Source organism: Podarcis liolepis (assembly GCF_965112155.1).
Source record: "Podarcis liolepis genome assembly, chromosome: Z".
NCBI classification, from domain to species: domain Eukaryota; kingdom Metazoa; phylum Chordata; class Lepidosauria; order Squamata; family Lacertidae; genus Podarcis; species Podarcis liolepis.
The window spans coordinates 21,010,217-21,031,268 of NC_139570.1; the positions used below are offsets into that span (position 1 = coordinate 21,010,217).

The 21,052-nt window shown below is 42.8% G+C and overlaps 1 protein-coding gene across 3 annotated transcripts; it reads right to left on the minus strand.

Moving 5' to 3' along the window:
- Positions 1–265: 265 nt before the first annotated feature.
- Positions 266–20,351, minus strand: APOOL (apolipoprotein O like). Of its 3 annotated transcripts, none has more exons than XM_083484818.1 (9): positions 20,241–20,351; positions 9,587–9,688; positions 7,644–7,763; positions 4,196–4,250; positions 3,819–3,917; positions 2,515–2,606; positions 2,137–2,250; positions 974–1,151; positions 266–883 (listed from the first exon to the last, which is right to left on the minus strand). In XM_083484818.1, the coding sequence occupies exons 1-9, from the start codon at positions 20,250–20,252 to the stop codon at positions 786–788; spliced, it is 870 nt and encodes a 289-aa protein (XP_083340944.1). In that variant the 5' UTR covers positions 20,253–20,351; the 3' UTR covers positions 266–785. The 3 variants fall into 3 exon arrangements, with proteins under 3 accessions (XP_083340944.1, XP_083340942.1, XP_083340943.1); XM_083484816.1 differs by having other exon boundaries at positions 974–1,154; positions 20,241–20,350; XM_083484817.1 differs by lacking the exon at positions 20,241–20,351 and adding an exon at positions 20,107–20,230 and having other exon boundaries at positions 974–1,154.
- Between the last annotated feature and the right edge of the window lie 701 nt (positions 20,352–21,052).

Consider the following 21,052-nt stretch of genomic DNA (forward strand, 5'->3'; position numbering starts at 1 on the left):
TTTTGTATCAGGAATAGAGTAGATGGGCGTGACTTGGCCAAAGTGGAATTGAGGTCAAATAAAATACCTGACAGGACTAATCAGCCCCAGAGGCTGGAAGTGGAGAAATAGGAAGATACCTGCGTTCACAACTGCGAACATAGCCTTGGTATCATCTGCTGGGTTTATATGCAAATTCCCGCTTCGCCACTACACAAGGACTGTAGAAAGCAGATGAAAATTCATGTCCTGTATGAAGCTACCAAAACACCTCCACAGCAAGCAGTTTGGGAAATGCATTTTTAATTATATATATACCTATATATCCATAAACTATAATTATCAATATGTTTCCCCCTTTTCCTCTGAATGACAGCAAGTTTTTAAAGGCCAGCATATTAGCAAAGTGCTACAGTGTTGAGCAGCCACATCTCCTAGACTAAAGATAAGCCCAAGGAAAAGAAGTTTAAATATTTCTCTTTTCATTATCACTTCATTATCTGTGCAGGAGCGGCACAGAAATCTGTTTCTCCAAGTGATTTACATTAATAGCCAGCTTGACAATGACAATCTCATCTGAAACCCTTTGGCTGTCTCGTGATTTCCAAAAATTAAAAGAACACTTGTAGCAATAAGTAATAGGGAAACAAATGATAAGTGGAAAGGAAGGGTGAGTGAACTGGCTGTGCAGTTAAAGATCAGGTTGAAGAATTACCTGATCAAATACCACCATATAGATCACAACTTTCCCCATTTTAATGTCCCATCATTATTGCAATCCAAATTTTTTGGGAGTTTGTGCTCTGTTAGCTTCTGGTACTGTACATATCCACATCTTCTGGGCTGGACTGGCCATGGTCCATGAGGCTGGGGTCTGGTTTAAACTTTGTTGCCTTCATCACATCTGTTAAGTATAAAAAGGTGTTAGTGTGTGTATGTGTTTGGCACTGTCTTGTCACTTAAGATCTTCAGGACAGTTGCTGGTTATTCATACCTGATCTCACACTTGGCGGTTTCGCTTCAGCTATCAAAGGAACAGAATCTGTCTGCAGAAGTGTCTTCTCTGCATGAAATTGCATTTGTGATGATTTCACCTTTTCTTCTGATTCAAGGGCTATCTTCCGAGCTTCTGAGACAATATGGTCTGTTCCTGGAACTGCTCCAAGTACTTGCTGCTGTTGAAATAATGACTAAATTGTAAAATTAGCCTGATATTGCCAAATCTAAATTTAGGCAGAACACTCCTTGTAACATAGGAAGTTGCCTTATACTAGAGTCAAATCAATGATCCATCACCCAGTATTGCCTACACTAGCTTTCAGCAATCTGGTGCCATCTGCTGCCCACTTCCCCAGCCCCAGCTCTGGTGCAAAGCATCTGGAAGACACCAGGCTGGCAAGTGCTGCTCTACAAGGTTTCAGATAGGAGTCTTTTCCAGCCCTGGAGATGCCAGGGATTCAATTCTGGACCTTCTCAACACAGAGACTGTGCTACAGTCTTTCCCTCACAGATTGGTGGCTTGTCTTTTGCTTAATATTGCTATGTAAAATGTCATGCACATGGATAGCAGTGTATAAATAAGAAAATAATAGCAAATTGGCTGAGGATCCTCCTTGGCTTACAAATGAATATGGCTGATAGTCATTGTGCCCATTAAAATACTTTCCATTGGTGTAATAGGGTCCATGTTTCATAACCCTGTCTTGTTTAACCATTATGTCTATGCTATAAATATTTCTAGTCACTACCTTCCATCCATTCATATGCCCATGGTTTATTTATTTTGGTTTTACTTCATGTCTTCTTTTTGTTTGACAGTGACCCATAATTTTATGTGGTGAATGTATAATTGCCACCAGATACTGTTTGAAAACACTCTATATTTTGCAGAATTTTGTATAATATTTAAAAATACACACAAATAGCAGCAAAAATATGTCTCTTAACATGTGCAGAGTATCTGTCAGTCTCCAAACCAGTCTACTATATATAGTATATAAAAATCTGTTGCACGTTTGGAAGTTCAAAGGCTGAAAAATAATGATGCTGGATATCTGCAACACTATTGTTTTTATGCATGTGTTTCAAACACAATGTAGATCAAAGAAAGATAACTAGCCCATGCTGCTAAAGGGTAGATTTTGGAAAAGAACCTACCTGAGTATCTTTATCCTGGGTGAGTAGAACTTCCGTAGTGGACTTTTTGGTCCACAGCAATCCTATTGCTTCATAGGTTTTCTGGCTTGCAGCATAGGCCTTTCCACCTATTACCTAGTTTAATATTAGAAATGTTATTGTACTGAACAACCAGTTTTTAAAATATTGTAGCATAGGCAAGGCTAACAAGACTTCTCCAATGAACAGTGATGCAGCCAACAGTGAAAGAAAGAACAACGCAATTATAGATAGCAATCTATTAGTGCTTTTAAACTTTAAAGAATTTTCCAGTTTAAAATGCTAAAGTGTGATGAACAAGTGGCAAGATTTTTAAACAATAAAAAGGAAAGCATTCATACACCATTTAATAGAACTCACCTTTGCAATAATTACTGACTGAGCTGGATAGCAAACAGATATGCCCAATGTGCAGAGTCCAAAGGGATAGCAAATCTTCTTAAATCTAGATCCTGCAAAATCAATCAATCAACCATATAAGGCAGTGACCAGGAACCTACAGCCCTGCAGATGCTATTGGATTAAGATCTCATCAGTTCCAGCCAGCATGGCCAATGATGACAAGGTCCTATCCCAAAGATGACAGGTTGTGTAGCCCAGAAACATCTAGAGGGCCATGGGTTGCCCATCTCTGATTTAAGCAACATTAAGCAAAAACAATCATATTGATAAGGCTAGGCTCCACACTGGCTTCCAATGTATAAGAAATATTTTTATATAGACAAGTATTCAGTCAAGTGAACTATCTTCAGCCTGTATCAACACTGCCCATCTCTTCTGTTCTTAATGGGAATGAGGCTGCAAAAGCATCTGAATCTGGATACAGTTACAGACTACAAGGCATAAGGCTGTACTATGTGTTCCATTGCATGCATCCTCATGATTCTACTTGGATGTATTAAACTTACAGTGGGGTAGGTGCACAGGACAGCAAGCTTTGTAACCATCTGCATTAGGATCCACATTCCAATGTGGCAAGGAAGCAACACACACACACACACACACACACACACACACACACACACAGCTCCATTCACCAACCCCACCTCATCAACTGGCTTCCCCCAACATATGAGTAACCCTCCCTCCCTTTGTATCTTACCCACCTGCTCCCTCTCCTTGCTCACCAGTTGCTAAACTGTTTTGTAAAGCACTCTCCTTCCTCTATTAAACCTGACTGCAAAAATGTTTAACCAGGGGTGGGGAGGCCACAGGGCAGCTTGCTAACCCAGTATAAGACATAGGTGAAGGGCCTCCCTACCCCTCTGTTAAACCTTGCTACAAACACATTTAATGGAGGGGGATAGACATTTTGTGCCTCTCCCCATTCATTAAACAGCTTGCCTGGGCTGGCTCCTGTTCTGTTGATAGCATTCTTGTTGAGATACAACAAGTGCCCCACTATCTGCACTTTCTGCAAACAACTGGAGACTATTTTTTGTTTTAGGATGTTTTCCCAGTTGGCTCAATGGGTCTTTGCCATAAGTGTGTATTTTGTACTCTCTTAGTTTTGTTTTAAATGTAATGGGGGAGATTATGTGTATGAGTTATAAACTGTTTTTTCTGTTTTTAATGTGAGTTGTTTTGACATGTTTGTACAGAAGGTGATTAATAAATTAATACTAATAATAATAACAGTAACGTATAAGCATGTAATCCCTTACCTTTTCTTGCAAGGACTAGCCCAGTCAGTCCTGAAACTGTAATCACACCAACTTTGGGAAGGAATTCTGGAGGTGGATTCTTCAGGTAAACATAGGCATCTTAAAAATAAAGAAGCAAGATTTGCTAAGCCTGAATATTATTTTCTAAGAATTAATAAAAATAATAATTTATTTGTAATTGGATGTAGAAATGATTACTTCATACAAATTCAGACTTTGTTAACTGTGCTGTATTTACAGTGGGGCAAAATATTTATAAGAAAATATAAAATATTTATATGAAAATCTGGAATGTCGCCTCATTTTAAGAAGGTTTGTAATTTGCATGGCCAAGAACAAAGAAATGAAAGATTTAAGCTTTGCACATACTCACTCACCTTTTCCAAACTGTACAGATGATATTATCCCATTTTTGACAAAGAGATAAGCATCCTGCACAAACAAAGTAAAATATAATTTTCCCCATCTGATATTTATGCAACTGTCTTAAAAACTCCTAATATTTATCAAATAATCACATTGACAAACAGTTGGAGACAAAACACTGGAAATTTTCCCACTTTGTAATTCAGCTCTTTGAATTTAGTATAACTGATCAGCAAGTGGAACATGGAGGAGGTGGAAAAGAGGCAGATTTAAGTGCAATGTTCCTGAATCACTTAACAATGGGGTGGAGACCTGTGTCCAACTCCATCTAGAATGCTCAATGCTCAAGGATGATGGGAGCTGTAGTCCAGCAACATCAGCAATAACAACATCACGTCTTAGGCAGGGCAAGAGAAAAGCAAGTGTTGGATTGAGCCCATGACTTTCCCCAACAATCTAATAGCTGGTAATGACAAATTTGTCACAGCTATCACTTCTTTGGTGGTGGGGCATGAGGAGACTCCTACTGTGCTGCTGCTTCTGTGGATCTGGAACCAGTATATATGATGCAAGTAGGGGGCAAATAGTGCCATATTTTATTAACACCCTTTACCCAATGCTGCAAAATATTACTGTAGCAATAGCAAAATATTACTGTAGCAAGGGTTGCAAACTTTTTTGGATCCGTGGCCACATTTGTAAGTCTGATAAACTATCAATGACACACACACCCCCCACAACCAAATACCCCCACAATCTTTTCTATTGGCTACAAAATAATACTTCAAGCCTAATTTCAGCAAGCAGAGGAGCAGGGAACCTCATGGGTTCCAGGGAAGGCATTTGTGGATGCCACATGGTGACTCTGCTATAGCATGTGCAGTGAACAATATATTCAATATGAAACTTTTGATCTCTTTACATAGGAAAGTTATTCAGCTAGAGAAAAACAAAAGGCAGCTTTATTAATTTACACTGTGGTACACATTGCATTACCAACAGCAACTCATTCAATGTCAGAGGGAGCAAGGCTGTGTAAAAATCACTCCCCCTCCCACATATACTCCAAACTGAATAATGGCTGGGACCCAAGAAGATACTTTAATTAGGTATGCCCAAGGCCTTATATGTGTGTGGAATTTTGAACACGTCCGCTTTGAAGAGCAGCCCCCCATACCAGGTGCTTATGAAACTTCTGTTTTTGAAGAAGTCTGCTTTTTGTGAATCATATATCCAAACACACTTGGGCATGCAAAACTAGTCACATGGTGCTTTGGATCCAGGCCACAAATAATAAATAAACTTAGCCTTTCTGAACCATCTGCTGTTAAGATTAACATCCTATTATTTTATTGTGCATTAATTTCCCCATGTTGTCAGCTGTCTCAGTTGCCTGTTATCAGACAAACAGATGGGATATAAATACAAACAAAATAAAATACAAACACACATCCCCCTTGCCTTCTATCGTAACTACTGATAGACAAACATAACAGGAAATTGTTACAGTGGTGCCTCGCAAGACAAAAAGAATCCGTTCTGTGATTCTCTTCGTCTAGCGGTTTTTTCGTCTTGCGAAGCAAGCCCATTGACGGATTAGCGGATTAGCGCTATTAGTGGCTTTTAGCAGCTTATCTGCTGGTCGGATCAGCTGATAAGTGGCTTAGCGGCTTAGGGAAAGGGGGGGGGAGGAAAAACCCCCGCAGGAACTTGCAAGGCATTGTCGTCTTGCGAAGCAAGCCCATAGGAAATTCGTTTTGCAAAGCACCTCCAAAACGGAAAACCCTTTCGTCTTGCGGGTTTTCCGTCTTGCGAGGCATTCGTCTTGCGGTGCACCACTGTATTTCATTGCATTAATCCACTGGCATAGCACAAGCTACATTTATAAGGTGTTTGAGGTTTTCTGATTTAGCCTTTTTGATACATCATATTTTCTAGCACCACCAGAAGATGTAAACATTCTTATGCATCAGCACCAATTTTTAGGTGAACATCTTATGTATTATATTTCTTTATTTAGGACAAGCTGCCTGCTACCTGGTGCTCAGGAATTCCAAGAAACCATAAAATCTTTTTTAAAAGGTTCAGTCCACAATCTTGATTTATAATGGCATTCAACTGTATCCAAACATAAACAAAAAACTGCTCCTTGATCTTAGGACACAAAATTTAGTTAAGATATCACACAAAATTTAGTTAAGATATCTTAAGAGGTATCCAAATGCATAGTGCAACTATCTAAAATATGTAGTAGATCCTAACTCTGCACTCCTATAGTCTCTGGGAGGACATCTTAGGGACCAAAGTTTCATCAGACTGAAAACAGAGAGAGGTCTGCTCTCAGGAAGGAAGATCTGTAGTTGGAAGCCTTTTGCCTGTGGTTGCAGAAAGGTCTGCAGCTGATTCCTCTCCAACCTCAGAGAGGCCAAAGAGGAAGCATTCTGATGGCATGTTGGGAATGTGTCAAGAAGGAGAAATTACATTTACTGCCCTCTCATTGATTTCAACAAGAGACAAAATGTTTTGGAAAACTCCTCCCCAATGCTCTACCTTCATCTTCCCTTCAGTTTTCCCTCCCCTACCATCTGTTATTTATTTCAGCTGAAATAACATATTGCAGGAACGAATAAGGAATAGAGTTTGGGACATCACAGTGGGAAAGATATTGTGTGTTTCACAATGATACATTTCAGTTTATTTTGCACTGGTGTTTTGTGAACAAAACTTGGCACTGAAAATTTATTTTGAATTTACACCACAAGAGGTCACTACGCTCCAAGCTTTGAAACACAACAAAAATAAAGAGAAATTACTGACTGGTGGGCATAAAAAGGTTGGTCCAGATAACACAAAGCAAACCTAAAGCAGGAACATCATTCTTACTCCTAACTTTTCTTCTACCAAAAGGACAACTTCCTAGGCAGAAGGTTTTTTAAGAGTGTTTGAATATGTTACTTCTCTTCTTAAGGGTTTGACTAAGAACTCTGAACTCAAAATGCACTGGAAATCCTGAACTGAACTAATTCATAGAAATCTTATTCCATGCTGACTCCAATTTAACCAATTGCTCACTTATGGCAAGACATGTACAGTGGTGCCTCGCAAGACGAAAAGAATCCGTTCTGTGATTCTCTTCGTCTAGCGGTTTTTTCGTCTTGCAAAGCAAGCCCATTGACGGATTAGCGGATTAGCGCTATTAGCGGCTTTTAGCGGCTTATCTGCTTATCGGATCAGCTGATAAGCGGCTTAGCGGCTTAGAAAAAGGGGGGGGGAAACCCCGCAGGAACTCGCAAGACATTTTCGTCTTGCGAAGCAAGCCCATAGGGGATTCGTTTTGCGAAGCACCTCCAAAACGGAAAACTCTTTCGTCTAGTGAGTTTTCCGTCTTGCGAGGCATTCGTTTTGCGGGGCACCACTGTATGAGAATTCTTGATCTATTAAATTAAGTAATATTCTTACCTTGCACCCATTGACATAGTAACTTGTTGTGTTTCTTACTGATGAAATCCTACTTTGCAAGCGGCCAGGCTTTTCATCAATGTATCTTGAATTAAGAGGTGGTGCATTATAAATAGGAAGCTGGAAGGAAATGGGGGGATAGGAGTTATAACAAAGCTTGTCTTAGGAAAACCATGAAAAGGGAGGGGCAATCCACATACTTGGAATGGGATTATTTTATCCATGGCCTCAATCCAGCAAAATTTCCCTGTGTAGTACAAGACTTGCATGAATAGAAGAGTTGTTCTATATCCACAACTACTTTGGATACTAACATCTACTGGATAAAAGGGTAGATCCAAAGACTTCTGTGTGTAAGTAGGCATGTATGGTCATTAAGTGCCAGTAAGTTGACCCCGACATTTTGCCATGGATATGGATGATCAGGGAAATGACACACACACAGGGATCTGAGCTTAAGTCATCTAATGCAGTGGATTCTACTTTCAGAGAATTCCTTCCATTTCAACATGGCTGTTGAGGTCCCCAGCACATCTAGGAACATAGAAAGTGGTCCATCTAGCTCAGTATTGTCTACATTGACTGGAAATGGCCTTTCAGAGTTTCAGATAGGGTCTCTCCCAGCCCTACTTGGAAATGATGGGACCTTTTGCACAGAAAGCAGATACTCTGTCATTGAGCTATAACCATCTCTACCACATAATACCTGTACGCAGCACAGGGTTCAGGGTTGTGTTCTGGGGTACTATGATCAGCTGAGCTAGCACCTAACTTGAATGAACGAAGAGTTGTCTTTCAAATGCATCCAAACCCCCACTGCATCTGCAGGAGAAATTGGTAGCGGCAGACAAGCAGTTTTTCAGTGAAGCTTGCCAGCCATTACCAACTTTCTCATTGACGAACCTGAAGATCCCTCAGAACACAGTTTGAGAACCATTTGGACCATATGTCAGCAGCAGTTGTCCTACGTTTTAAGCCTCTAAGTGGGGTGGAAATCAAGAACATAATCTTCTTTAGCCCTACACAAAGAATATGTAGAGCAGGGAGCTGGAACACAGTAGCAGGCCCTCATGCTGGTCTCCTATCCACTCTGTGTACCTAACGTACAGAGTGCAGGAGACGTTAGAGTGTATATATGTAGGCTCTGTACACAAGATATGATGAATGTGTTGAGGTCAAGAGATGGTAGTGGAGCTTGTTGCTGCAGTATACTGCCCTCTTCTTAAGTTCATCATACCTAGATTGATAACAATCAAGCATAAATAAAGCAAAGATGAAAGCCAACCAAATCTCTCTCCCCTCAAAACCCCCCTATGCATTAATACAAAAGCCACAGTAAATTTAAGTACAAATGTGATTCAGTCTTTCAAGTGGGACTTGCAACAAAATGTTGCACTGTGGAGTGCTGCTGTTCAATATTCCAGCTGCTGCACTGCATAGCCTCTGCCCCTGGTGTTCCATACCTTCCCTATCACTTAGCATTCTGTAGACACCGAGCACACACTCAGTCCTTATTGGGCTCTCCCTCTCCCAGGTTGTTTTAAAATGCAAACCTTTGGGCTCTCCAAAACTTGTGGGTATCCCCTTCTTGTGTGAGCGGTACTACCTTGGCTACATAAGAAACAGTTCTCAACAAATGAACATTGAAACTATAGAAGGAATGCTTCTCTTCAGCTTTAAATTATATTATGTATTATATCACATATTTGCATTAGCTTATCTTTTCAGTCCTCCATTTTTGGATCATCTGCAATGGTAAGTGATGCAGCATCAAGAATCATCATCATCATCACATTATTATTATTATTTTACTATATCACTTGTTGCATTCTATTATATAGTTCTGTTTCCTGTGAAACAAAATTCAGAAGAAAGCCTTCACTGCACCTAGGTGCTTCTGCTCATTCAATTTTTAAAGAGTACTAATCAGGTACTAATCCTACCTGATGTGCCTTCATGCGACGAGATTCTGGTTCCTCTTCAGATGCAGCATGTACAATAGATGCACCTGCCAAGGCTGTAGGAAAAGCCACCCATTTTGCTATCTGGGGGTGGGGGTGGGGGGTAGAGGCCAAAAGAAAGCAAGAAAGAAGCTTAATCGCTGAATAGCAAATAAATGAATGAATGAATAAATGCACATGTTCATCAATATTCAGACCAAGTTCAACAACAATATCCATTCACCAGCTAAGTCTGCTAAAGAGTATAAGCACAATAAATTATTGTTTTTCATACATCTGATATAGGAAAATACAGAATTGAAAAAAATGTATACAAAAGCATTTTAAGAAACATGAACATTCTCACTGCAAGGGGGGGGGGGGTAGGTGTAGAAAAGGTTTCCAAATTGCAAATGTTCAGGTTGTTCAAACTAATCCTTTTTGGGTACCAAGGAAGTTGCTTACTATAATTTATTGAATTGTTTCCTTAAAATACGCTTTTCAGGAATATTACTTGTGATGTGGTCCTAAGCTTCTTGGTGCAGGGACTCACATTTTAAAGAATATTTGTCACTGTGAAGCACCATGTGTACACTGAAGATGCATTATGCATGGTCTGCTGCAATAATGTGCTGGTAAAATGCAGGATCACTGTAGAAATCCTTAGAATTAAAAAATACCTAAAATATCTCCCAAGATGAAGGAAGGGACACATCTCAGTGGGAGACCATCTGTCTTGTATGCAGATGGTCCCAGGTTCAATCCCTGATGTCTTAAAGGCAGGGCTGAGAAAGAAAGCCTAGAGAACCACTGCAATTAGTGTAGACAATGCTGAACTAGATGGACCCCCAAGGCCTCACTCAATATCAGACAGTTTCCTATGTTCATATTTTAACAACATTTAGTGGGAGCAAAACTACCTTAAAGGTATAGGCATGAATGAGGACGCTACACAGAAGTCTGCTCTCTAATGCTCAAATGGCGTTTACAGAATATAGCAAGAATGTTTTAAAATATATATTCATTAAAAAGGTCAAAGTTTTGAGACCTCAAGAAGACAAAAAAACCATGGAAAAGAGTGGAAGAGCATTGCTCAATTAGACCAACAATCTGTGAAGCCTGATCACAGAAATGTAGAGTTCGAAGGGACCACAAGGATCATCTAGCCTAGTCCATGGATAGGCAAACTAAGGCACAGGGGCCAGATCCGGCCCAATCATCTTCTAAATCTGGCCTGTGGACGGTCCAGGAATCAGTAGACGGTCCAGGAATGAGTAGAATGTGTCCTTTTATTTAAAATGCATCTCTGGGTTATTTGTGGGGCCTGCCTGGTGTTTTTACATGAGTATAATGTGTGTTTTATTTAAAATACATCTATGGGTTATTTGTGGGGCATAGGAATTTGTTCATTTTTCCCCTTCAAATATAGTCCGCCCCCCCCCCCAAGGTCTGAGGAACAGTGGACTGCTGAAAAAGTTTGCTGACCCCTGATTTAGTCCAATGCAGGAATATTTTGCCCAGTGTGGGGCCTGAACCCATGACCCTGCGATTGAGAGTCTCATGCTCTACCAACTGCTTCCAGAGAGTTAAGCAGCTGGGCAAGAAAACAGGAACTTTCATCCAGTGTTGCTCTGCAATAGTACTTAAAGGGACCCCTGACCATTAGGTCCAGTCGTGGCCAACTCTGGGGTTGCAACGCTCATCTCGCTTTACTGGCTGAGGGAGCCGGCGTACAGCTTCCGGGTCATGTGGCCAGCATGACTAAGCCACTTCTGGCGAACCAGAGCAACGCACATAAACACCATTTACCTTCCCGCCAGAGTGGTACCTATTTATCTACTTGCACTTTGACATGCTTTCGAATTGCTAGGTTGGCAGGAGCAGGGACCGAGCAACTGGAGCTCACCCGCTCACGGGGATTCGAGCCGCTGACCTTCTGATCAGCAAGTCCTAGGCTCTGTGGTTTAACCCACAGCACCACCCATGTCCCTCTAATATACTGCTACTCAGTATATACTGAATGGAAATGATAGCCTATGAAATTGTCATTGGAAAGCCTTCTAAGCCAACAGCCACCACATTTTATTGTGGCAGTGAATTCTACAAATTAATATGCACATACACCATACAGTTAATGCACATGGCTTAACACAAAGAATCCTGGGAACTGTAGTTTTCTTCTCAGAGCTGCAATTACTAGCACACTTAATAAACTAGTCTCTAGGATTCTTTCAGGGAAGTTATGTACTTTAAATGGATAGTATGTATGCAGCTTGTGTCAGTTACCTTCTCTCTGCAATATGCTATCCATTCCCTATTATGTTGCATCTCTGGAAACTACTTGTTCCAAGTGCTGCATCTCCTCTTCCCCTCTAATAATCAAATTCATTCCTACCAGGAAATGTCTTATGCTCTCACCTCTTTAAGGATAAAATGCCAGTGGAGGTGAATTAGCATAACAAACCATTTTTACTGCATTTTTTTTATCATGAGTTAATGCTTGATAAGCCCCATAGTCACGTTACAACTTAAGGAAGCTGTACTGGATTTTAATGAAGGTTTTATTACTGTGTTGTATTTATTAATTCCCACACTAGCCCATTTCAGACATCATTGCAAACCACTGCTAATGACTTACCAATAATGTTGATATCACATGCACTTTCATTTTTTCCGTGTGGGATCAACAAGCCAAAATCTCTGACTTAGTGTTATGCATGAACTGAGAATTGTGGTTTGTTTCACTCAAACCATAATTGGCAAGGCAGCAACCAATACCTGGCTTCACGATGAAATTTGTTTGTCAAACCATTAACCATAGTTTACAGTGATATGCAAATACAGCCATTGAGGAATGGAGCCAACAGTTGAATATAAGGACACCACGTTTAACTAATTTGTGGATTAAAGTCTCCTCCCAACAGAATGCATTTCTGGTGATCTTTTCCACATATCAACATTATTATTTATTTGATTTCTCCATGTTGAGGCCCAGGTGGGCTACAACAATTTAAAAATAAAATATTAAAAAGGATTGAAACATGAGATGATAAGTAGTCTGGCAACATCTGGAGGGACAAATGCTCCTCATTTGGGATGTAAAGTATCAAGCTAGCTACAGCAGAAAAAGAAACAGACAATGAAGCAAACTGACCGTGTTGCAGGAATAGACAGAGGGGCGGACAAATGAAGCACAGAGGGGAAAGAAAAATGCAAAAATTAGATATTTGATGGGAAAGCACAAAAGAAAATGGCATTCTGAAATTATACCAGGACTGTCAACTGTGTGATTTCTTTCTTTTTTTTTTAAGCATGCAGAAAAGGGGGGAGTATTGCCCATCCCCTAAGAGCAATTAACTCTCACACTTTGAAGTCACTGAACATTAATGAGCAGGAGCATAGAAAGAGTATTAGGAAGAATACAGCAGAATGAAATGATTAACTCAGGAGAAGGCGCATGTGTGATAAATGTGGTAAACGTTCAGAATCTGACTTATAAAGTGATAAAATGCTCTCAGCCAAATTTTATCTAGTCCTTTAAATATCAAGTGTGATAAAAATGTATCCTTGTATCCAGAATCGGCCTGCAAGATAGGAGATTTCTCTGCTCTTTTGATGTTAAGGTGCATAAGAGTGGCTGCAACTCGAATATGTAATTTATAGCTAGAGGAAATAAGTTCACATTTTATCTTTCTTGGGAGAGCCGAATAATGAAGTAAGTACTTAAGGGATGAAGGACAGAAAGCATGTGAAAGTACTCTCTGCCCAGATACCCATTCTGCAACTTAACTTGTATCTTCCAAAGCCACAAGTATAAAAGAGTTGTGGCAGGATAAAGGCCACATCTGCATCATACGTTTTAAACACCATGATGCCACTTGAACAGCCATGGCTTCCCCCAAAGAAATAATAATAATAATAATAATAATAATAATAATAATAATAATAATAATAATAATTTTTATTTATACCCCGCCCTCCCCAGCCAAGGCTGGGCTCAGAGCGGCTTACAAGCAATAATAAAAACAAGTTAAATGATTACAACTTAAAAACAAAATTAAAAAATACATTAAAATACTGAAACATTAAAATATTAAAATGTAGCCTCATCGCAGAAGGAAAAGAAAAAAGAAAGAGAGGGAGGGAATCAAATTGGCTCCAAGCCAAAGGCCAGGCGGAACAACTCTGTCTTACAGGCCCTGCGGAAAGAAATCAGATCCTGCAGGGCCCTGGTCTTGTGAGGCAGAGCGTTCCACCAGACCGGAGCCAGAGTTGAAAAGGCCCTGGCTCTGGTTGAAGCCAATCTAACTTTCTTAGGGCCCGGGACCACTAGGGTGTTGCTATTTATGGACCTTGAGGCTCTCCGCGGGGCATACCGGGAGAGGCGGTTCCGTAGGTAAGAGGATCCTAGGCCGTGAAGGGCTTTAAAGGTCAAAAGCAGCACCTTAAATCTGACCCTGTACTCCACCGGGAGCCAGTGCAGCTTGAAAAGCACTGGGTGAATATGCTCCCATGGCAGGGACCCCGTGAGGAGTCTCGCTGTAGCATTCTGCACCCGCTGGAGTTTCTGGGACAGCTTCAAGGGCAGCCCCGCGTAGAGCGAATTACAGTAGTCAAGCCTGGAGATGACCATCGCATGGATCACTGTGGCCAGGTCGGGGCGGGAAAGGTAAGGGACCAACTGCTTGATGCGGCGAAGATGGAAAAATGTCGCCTTGGCTGTTGCTGTAACTTGTGCCTCCATGGAAAGGGAGGCGTCAAGGATTACACCCAAACTCTTAATGGAAGGCAATGGCACTAATTGGGCCCCCGCAAGAGAAGGGAGTTGCCATCGTGACCCAGCCATAGGACCTCTGTCTTCGAAGGATTTAGTTTCAATCGGCTCCCACAAAACCATCCAGCCACAACTTCCAAGCATCTGGTCAGTGTGTTTGGGGCTGAGTCGGTGTGGCCATCCATCAGCAGATAGAGCTGAGTGTCATCAGCATATTGGTGACAGCCCAGCCCAAAGCTCCAGATAATCTGGGCAATGGGGCGCATAAAGATGTTAAAAAGCATTGGGGAGAGGATTGCGCCCTGCGGCACTCCACACACCAAGGAGTGGCGCGACGACATTTCCCTCCCTAGTGCCACCCTCTGTCCCCGACCAGAGATAAAAGAGCACAGCCAGTTACGGGCTATGCCCTGTATCCCCACGTCTGCGAGGCGGTGGTCCAGAAGATCATGATCAACCATGTCAAAGGCTGCTGACAAATCTAAAAGGATCACCAGTCCTGACCCGCCTCGATCCAGCTGTCTACGGAGATTGTCTGTTAGGGCAACCAGAGCAGTCTCGGTCCAAAAACCAGGACGGAAACCGGACCTAAATGGATCTAAAGCCGATGTTTCCTCTAGAAACCTACCAAGCTGTTCAGCAACTGCTCTCTCAATTACCTTACCCAGATATGGAAGATTTGAAACTGGGCGGTAATTGGATAGGTCTAAGGGATCTAATGAAGTTTTCTTTAAGAGTGGACATACCACTGCTTCCTTCAGTTCCCCTGGGAATGCCCCCATGTCAAGGGACAAATTGATAATTTCAACCAGGGGGGTCCGCGCAACATCTGGACACTCCCTAATCAGCCAAGACAGGCACGGATCAAGGAGGCAGGTGGTGGGCCTACCAACTTGAAGGAATCTATCCACATCAGCAGGGAGTATTCGATCGAAATGGTCCAACACTGGACCTGAAGTCAGTCGAGGGGCCTCCAGTTCAGTCACTGTATCTAAATTGGCAGGGAGGTCACGGCGGAGCAACAGGACTTTCTCCGCAAAAAAGCTCGCGAATGCCTCACAGCTGTGGGTCGAATTTGTGCTTAAATTTGGTTGTCCTCCTAAGGACGTTATTGATCTAATTACGGTATTTTTCGCACTATTGGACGCACCGGTCCATAGGACGCACCTAGATTTGGGGGGGGGGGAATAAAGGCAAAAAAAAATTATTCCCCCCCCGCCAGGCGCGGGGCTGGGGCGGGGGAAGCCCGAGCTTCCCCCTCCCCCAGAACGGGACCCAGAGCCATGCCGAAGCTGCATGCAGCTTTGGCATCGCTCTGGGAGCTTGCGGGGCTGGGGGAGGAGGAAGCCCTCCGCCAGCCTCCAAACCATGTCGGGAGACAGCGGGATGGCGCGCTGCGCCTCTCCCGCTGTCTCCCGAGTTTGCGGGGCTGGCGACGGGGAGGAGCAGGCTTCCCCCCCCGCCAGCCTTCTAACCAAGTCGGGGGACAGCGGGATGGCGCGCTGCGCCTCTCCCGCTGTCCCCCGAGCTTGTGGGGCTGGCGGTGGGGCTCTCCTGAAGCCTGGAGAGCGAGAGGGGTCGGTGCGCACCGACCCCTCTCGCTCTCCAGGCTTCAGCGAAAGCCTGCATTCGCACCATAGGACGCACACACATTTCCCCTTCATTTTTGGAGGGGAAAAAGTGCGTCCTATAGTGCGAAAAATACGGTATTCTAAAAAGTTGTGCCGGGCGAGAGCTAGCGGATGCAATGGAAGCTGCAAAGTAAGATTTCTTAGCAGCTTTCATAGCCATCTCATAGGCTTTCATAAGCATCCTATAAGATATTCTTGAGGCTCCGTCACGAGTCCGTCGCCATACTCGCTCTAGCCGTCTGAGATCCCGCTTCATTTTCCGGAGCTCCTCAGTAAACCAAGGGGCCCGGTTTCGACGGGGTCGCAGAGGGCGCTTAGGCGCGATCTCATCAATGGCTGCCAAGAGCCGGTTATTCCAGTCCTCAACAAGGTCATCCAATGAGTCTAAAGAATTGCAGGAACTGTAGTTTGCTATGGGTGCTGAGAATCATTAGGAAACCCCTATTCTCCTCACAGGGTGACAATGCCCAGAGCAGTTTAAAATCAATCCCTCTTCCCAGGAAACTCTGGAAACTGAAGCTCTGGGAGAGGAATAGATGTTTCACACACTGCCATTTCCTCAGGTGGCTGTAGAATAAAAAATAGTTATGCTCTTGTGCACTGTTGTGTCAAAATTGCTCAAATGTCTATTTTGTCACATGACAAACATGTTTGGAAACAGCAGCACTCAGTGGGCAGACTGTGTGGGAGTGTTTTGTTTTTTTTAAATTCAAACTGTTAAACAAAGCTGTATGTATTATAACACACATTCCACTCTACTTAAAGGGCTAGGAACTGTGCTGTGACTTTTGGAATTAGCTCAATTCTTGAATGACACTAATTGCTCTGCTTTGGAAGGTCTACTGAAGTCAACTGTGCAACGACTAACAAAATGATACTGTACATCACTTCACTGCCCAGTAATTATTTTGAATCAGTTTATTGAAAAGAAAGATTTATTCAGAAAAGAACTATTAAAATGGCAAGGCTCAGACAGATCCTGCCTCAGGGGATGACTTTGTTTTAGCTGCATTTCGGAGGGCTCAAACTGGAGCAACATTTAACTACAGGGTGGCTAGCCTTTTCTTTTCTTTTCTTTTCTTTTCTTTTCTTTTCTTGAGGAGCTCATTGAAGTTTTGTCAACCCTCTGAGGGCAGCATGCCATCTATAGGCTTGGCCTAAATGGCCAATACACATACCACATACAGTGGTGCCTCGGGTTCAGAACTTAATTCGTTCTGGTCGTCCGTTCTTAACCTGAAACTGTTCTTAACCTGAAGCACCACTTTAGCTAATGGGGTGTCCCGCTGCCGCTGTGTAATTTTTGTTCTCATCCTGAAGCAAAGTTCTTAATCTGAGGTACTATTTCTGGGTTAGCAGAGTCTGTAACCTGAAGTGTCTGTAACCCGAGGTACCACTGTACAGGTGGTACGCTTCAGGTTACAGACTCTGCTAACCCAGAAATAATGCTTCAGGTTAAGAACTTTGCTTCATGATGAGAACAGAAATTGTGCTTTGGCGGCACGGCGGCAGCAGGAGGCCCCAAGGTACCACTGTATACACAAAGGGAGGCTCACACATACAATTCACTCACACAGGCAGATAGCATTGCCCCACACAGCTCTTCCGCTGATTAGCAGTGGAGCAGGAGAGCTTTGCTTCCATCGCTGGGCTGTGAGGAGAGGACCCAAGAAGTGTGCTGGGGATTGAAAACCCTCAATTACCTTGCAAAGAGAGCCTCTTCTCCCCCTGGGGTGGTACCAATAATGTTTCAGGGCTCGGGAAACAGGAAGAAGTGCACCTTCCTGTTTCCTGAACACTATGACCTTCATGCCCCACACTATTTTTATTTCAGAGCTTTCCCAACTTTTCATGTTAGTGACACATTTTTTAGACATGCATCATTTTGAAACACAGTAATTCAGTTTTACTAGCAAACCGGAGGTTAAACTAACCCTTTTCCAGCCCCGGCAGGAGAGCGAGCTGTATTCGCATGACACACCTACACACTGCAGCTGATACATGAACATGTCACGACACACAGTTTGGAAAGCTCTGATTTACTTGCTTAACAAAATTTTCATACCACTTAACTGTAAGCAAAACCTTTACAAATAATATAAAATATACATTAAAATTGTCAATAAAAATAATTGTTAAAAGGTTTATAAAAATGCAAAATGAGTAAGAGCAAGTTTGACTAAACAAAAAGTTTTTGTAGGCACCAAAAAGTGTTCAATGAAAGTGCCTGCCTGCTGTCAATGGGCAGGGAGCTCCAGACTGTGAGGAGCTGCCACTCAAAGATCAGTTCCTTACAAGTGCATTATGTGGCACTCGAGAGACAAGAGGTGCCTTTGCAAGGTATGCTGAACCAGAGGCACAATTTTTTTGGAAAGCTGGCAGCCCTTCCAGTCCCACAGAGGAAACTCCACAGCACTACAGTGGGAATTACATTAAGATTATTATTTTTCATCTTAAATTGCCAAATCGCTGGGGATCTTGGAGGACATACCCATTTACCCATCCTTTTGGGAAGAATAGATCCAGTCTGCATGCTACAACTTAGCCACTCTTGCTATATGCTAATAGCAAACTCATTCTTTGATTGTGGATCCCATATAGCAAAAAATGACACCATCCAAACACAAGAGGGCTTATAGAAGTACAAACAACTTTTAGGTTGTTTGTACTTTTAGGTTTGGGTGTAATCTTAAGATGTTTTAAGGTGCATACAATATTATAAATGTGATGAAAACATTTAACTTTTAGCATGATCCCCAATAATTTAAGACCTGGGTTTGAAGCTTTTTTCTCTATTTGAAAAGTCTGATCACAGATCATCACTCAATTTCGAGATTTGTATGTTATTCAGCAGTTATTCAGAAGAACAAGATGGAGATGGAACCACACATGTTTAGATACTTTCCTCATCTTAACTAGTCTTTAATGTCCAGCAGTTCTAAGAATTGCTATACATTTTCCCACTAGGGAGTAGAAGGAAAGCGACAGAACAGAGTGGACACAGGAGGCAGCACTCTGCACCTGCTCAGACACTCAGACACGCTTTCGTTTTCAGGACTATGCCTGAAACTCAACAGCAGCTTTATAAGAACCTGAGAGCACTTAAGATTTCCTCGCTGAAGCTGCAGCAGTAGGAAAGAAGCAGAGTTGGGACTTTTCTTTTTCAGAGTTGGGACTTTTTAAGAGCAAAGGCAGGCAGAATGGGATCTGCTTTGCTTGCTAGAGCCGATAAATCCACCAGCCAGAGCCAGATGCAAGAGAGATCGAATAAGAGAATTCCGAGCCCAGAATATATATATATATATATATATATTTAGTGTCATAACTGAATACGAGTTCCACACAGTCAGACAGTTCATGGATCCATTCCTGGTTACCCAAAGTCCAATTCATTTCAGCTGTGCCAAAGTGGGGAGTACAGTGGTACCTTGGGTTACAGACGCTTCGGGTTATGTGTTTTCAGGTTGTGGGAAACCCGGAAGTACTTGAAGGTAAGCTTTGCTTCTGCACATGACTGTGGCATGATGGGAAAGGGTTACTTCTGGGTTTCGCCACTTGTGCAGAAGCGCTAAATTGCCCTTCGTGCAAGCACAGAAGTGTCAAGTCGCATCACGCACGTGTGCAGCCGTGGCGCTGCAGGTTACGAACGCTGCAGGTTGCGGGCGTGCCTCCGTCACGGATTACATCCGCAACCCGAGGTTCCACTGTAGTGGGATGTAGTTTTGTGACTGTTACTGTTAAACAACCAAAAGAAAACATAGTAATAATATAACAATAACAATGCATTGCCAAGCCACACCGAGCTCCACCAGCTGAGCAGCATGGTGGTTGCAGCCTTTCCCAACCTGGAGGTGTCCAGATGATTTGGACTACAACTCCCATCAGTCCTTGGCCACCCAGGCGTGGAAAAGCTGGGTGTCAGACCAGCCCCTAGGAGACCAGGGTAAAGAAACCGTGCCCACTACCTTGAGGCTACCTGGAGAGCGGAGGAAAGCTGGGCCATACATGCTATGAGGCATGGAAGCGGGGGCGCTCTGCACATGCTGAGGCGCCCCTCGCATCTCCACGACCGCATTCAAGAAAGTTAAGGCGTCCTTTAAAAGAAGGGAAAAGCTCACCCTGTGTGTCATCTGTGCCGTTTAAGCGCTGCCCACTCAAAAGGAGGGCGCCTCACGAAGCCTTTCCTGGGAGGGGAGGCAGGGGAGGGGAGGGGGCAGAAGGTAGGATGATAAGCACGAGGGGAACCACTCACCTTAGCCGCCATTTTGGCTCCTCCTACTCGAAGGAGGCGACCAGCCGAGCGCTCGCGACCAACGGCGCCAACGGGCAGAGACGTCAAAAAACAGCGTGGGCGGGACTAAACAGGAGAGAGCCGCGGGATTGGCGTAGAGGAGAAAATGACGCGTGCTTTCCCCTCCCCCTCCCAGTGTTGTTGGTGAAGGGAGGCGTTAAGATTTTGGTTGTCCACCAGCCGCAAATGTTTCTTTTTGTACAAAGAGGGGCGTCGGGATGATGATGATTAGGCTGGGAGGAATAGGGCGCTGCCTAATACAGGGTCAATACTAACGGTCCCCTCAAGCTCAGTATTGGAGGGTTATTATTTTACACACACCCCACGCGCTCTTTTCCCTGGTTTCAGCTATGGAACTTCCTACGTTTGTTTTATTTCTTAAAATTTTTATACACCGCTTGATTGTAAAGACAAACAAACAAATAAAAATAACAGGGATTGACGTGGCCAGGAACAATATACTTTATAGTCCAGTTAATCGTACCTTCTGGGCGGTTAACACCTTAAAAGTCAACAAAATGCAAATACAGTAATCTGTCAACTCATGTAAAAGCTGCACCAGTAAATGGCTACCTGCTGTGTGGATTAAGCTTTGGTATTCTGTGGTAAAATAATCTTTGGGTTTGTTATGTACTCCAGGTTTAAAACGTGATATACCTGAATGCCCTTTTCATGCATTCTGGAACAGATACCTAATAGTATTAATACAGTAATGTATTAATTACATTCCTGCACGGATTATGTTCGCAACCAGACGTATGACTACTGGCAAT

Bases quoted from the DNA above. Each gene is read 5' to 3' on its own strand.
- APOOL (XM_083484816.1), bottom strand. The intron at 4,251-7,643 runs GTAAGAATATTA...TTGTTTGTGCAG, and splicing joins ACTATGTCAATGGGTGCAAG to GATGCTTATCTCTTTGTCAA. The intron at 3,918-4,195 runs GTGAGTGAGTAT...TTTATTTTTAAG, and splicing joins ATCTGTACAGTTTGGAAAAG to ATGCCTATGTTTACCTGAAG.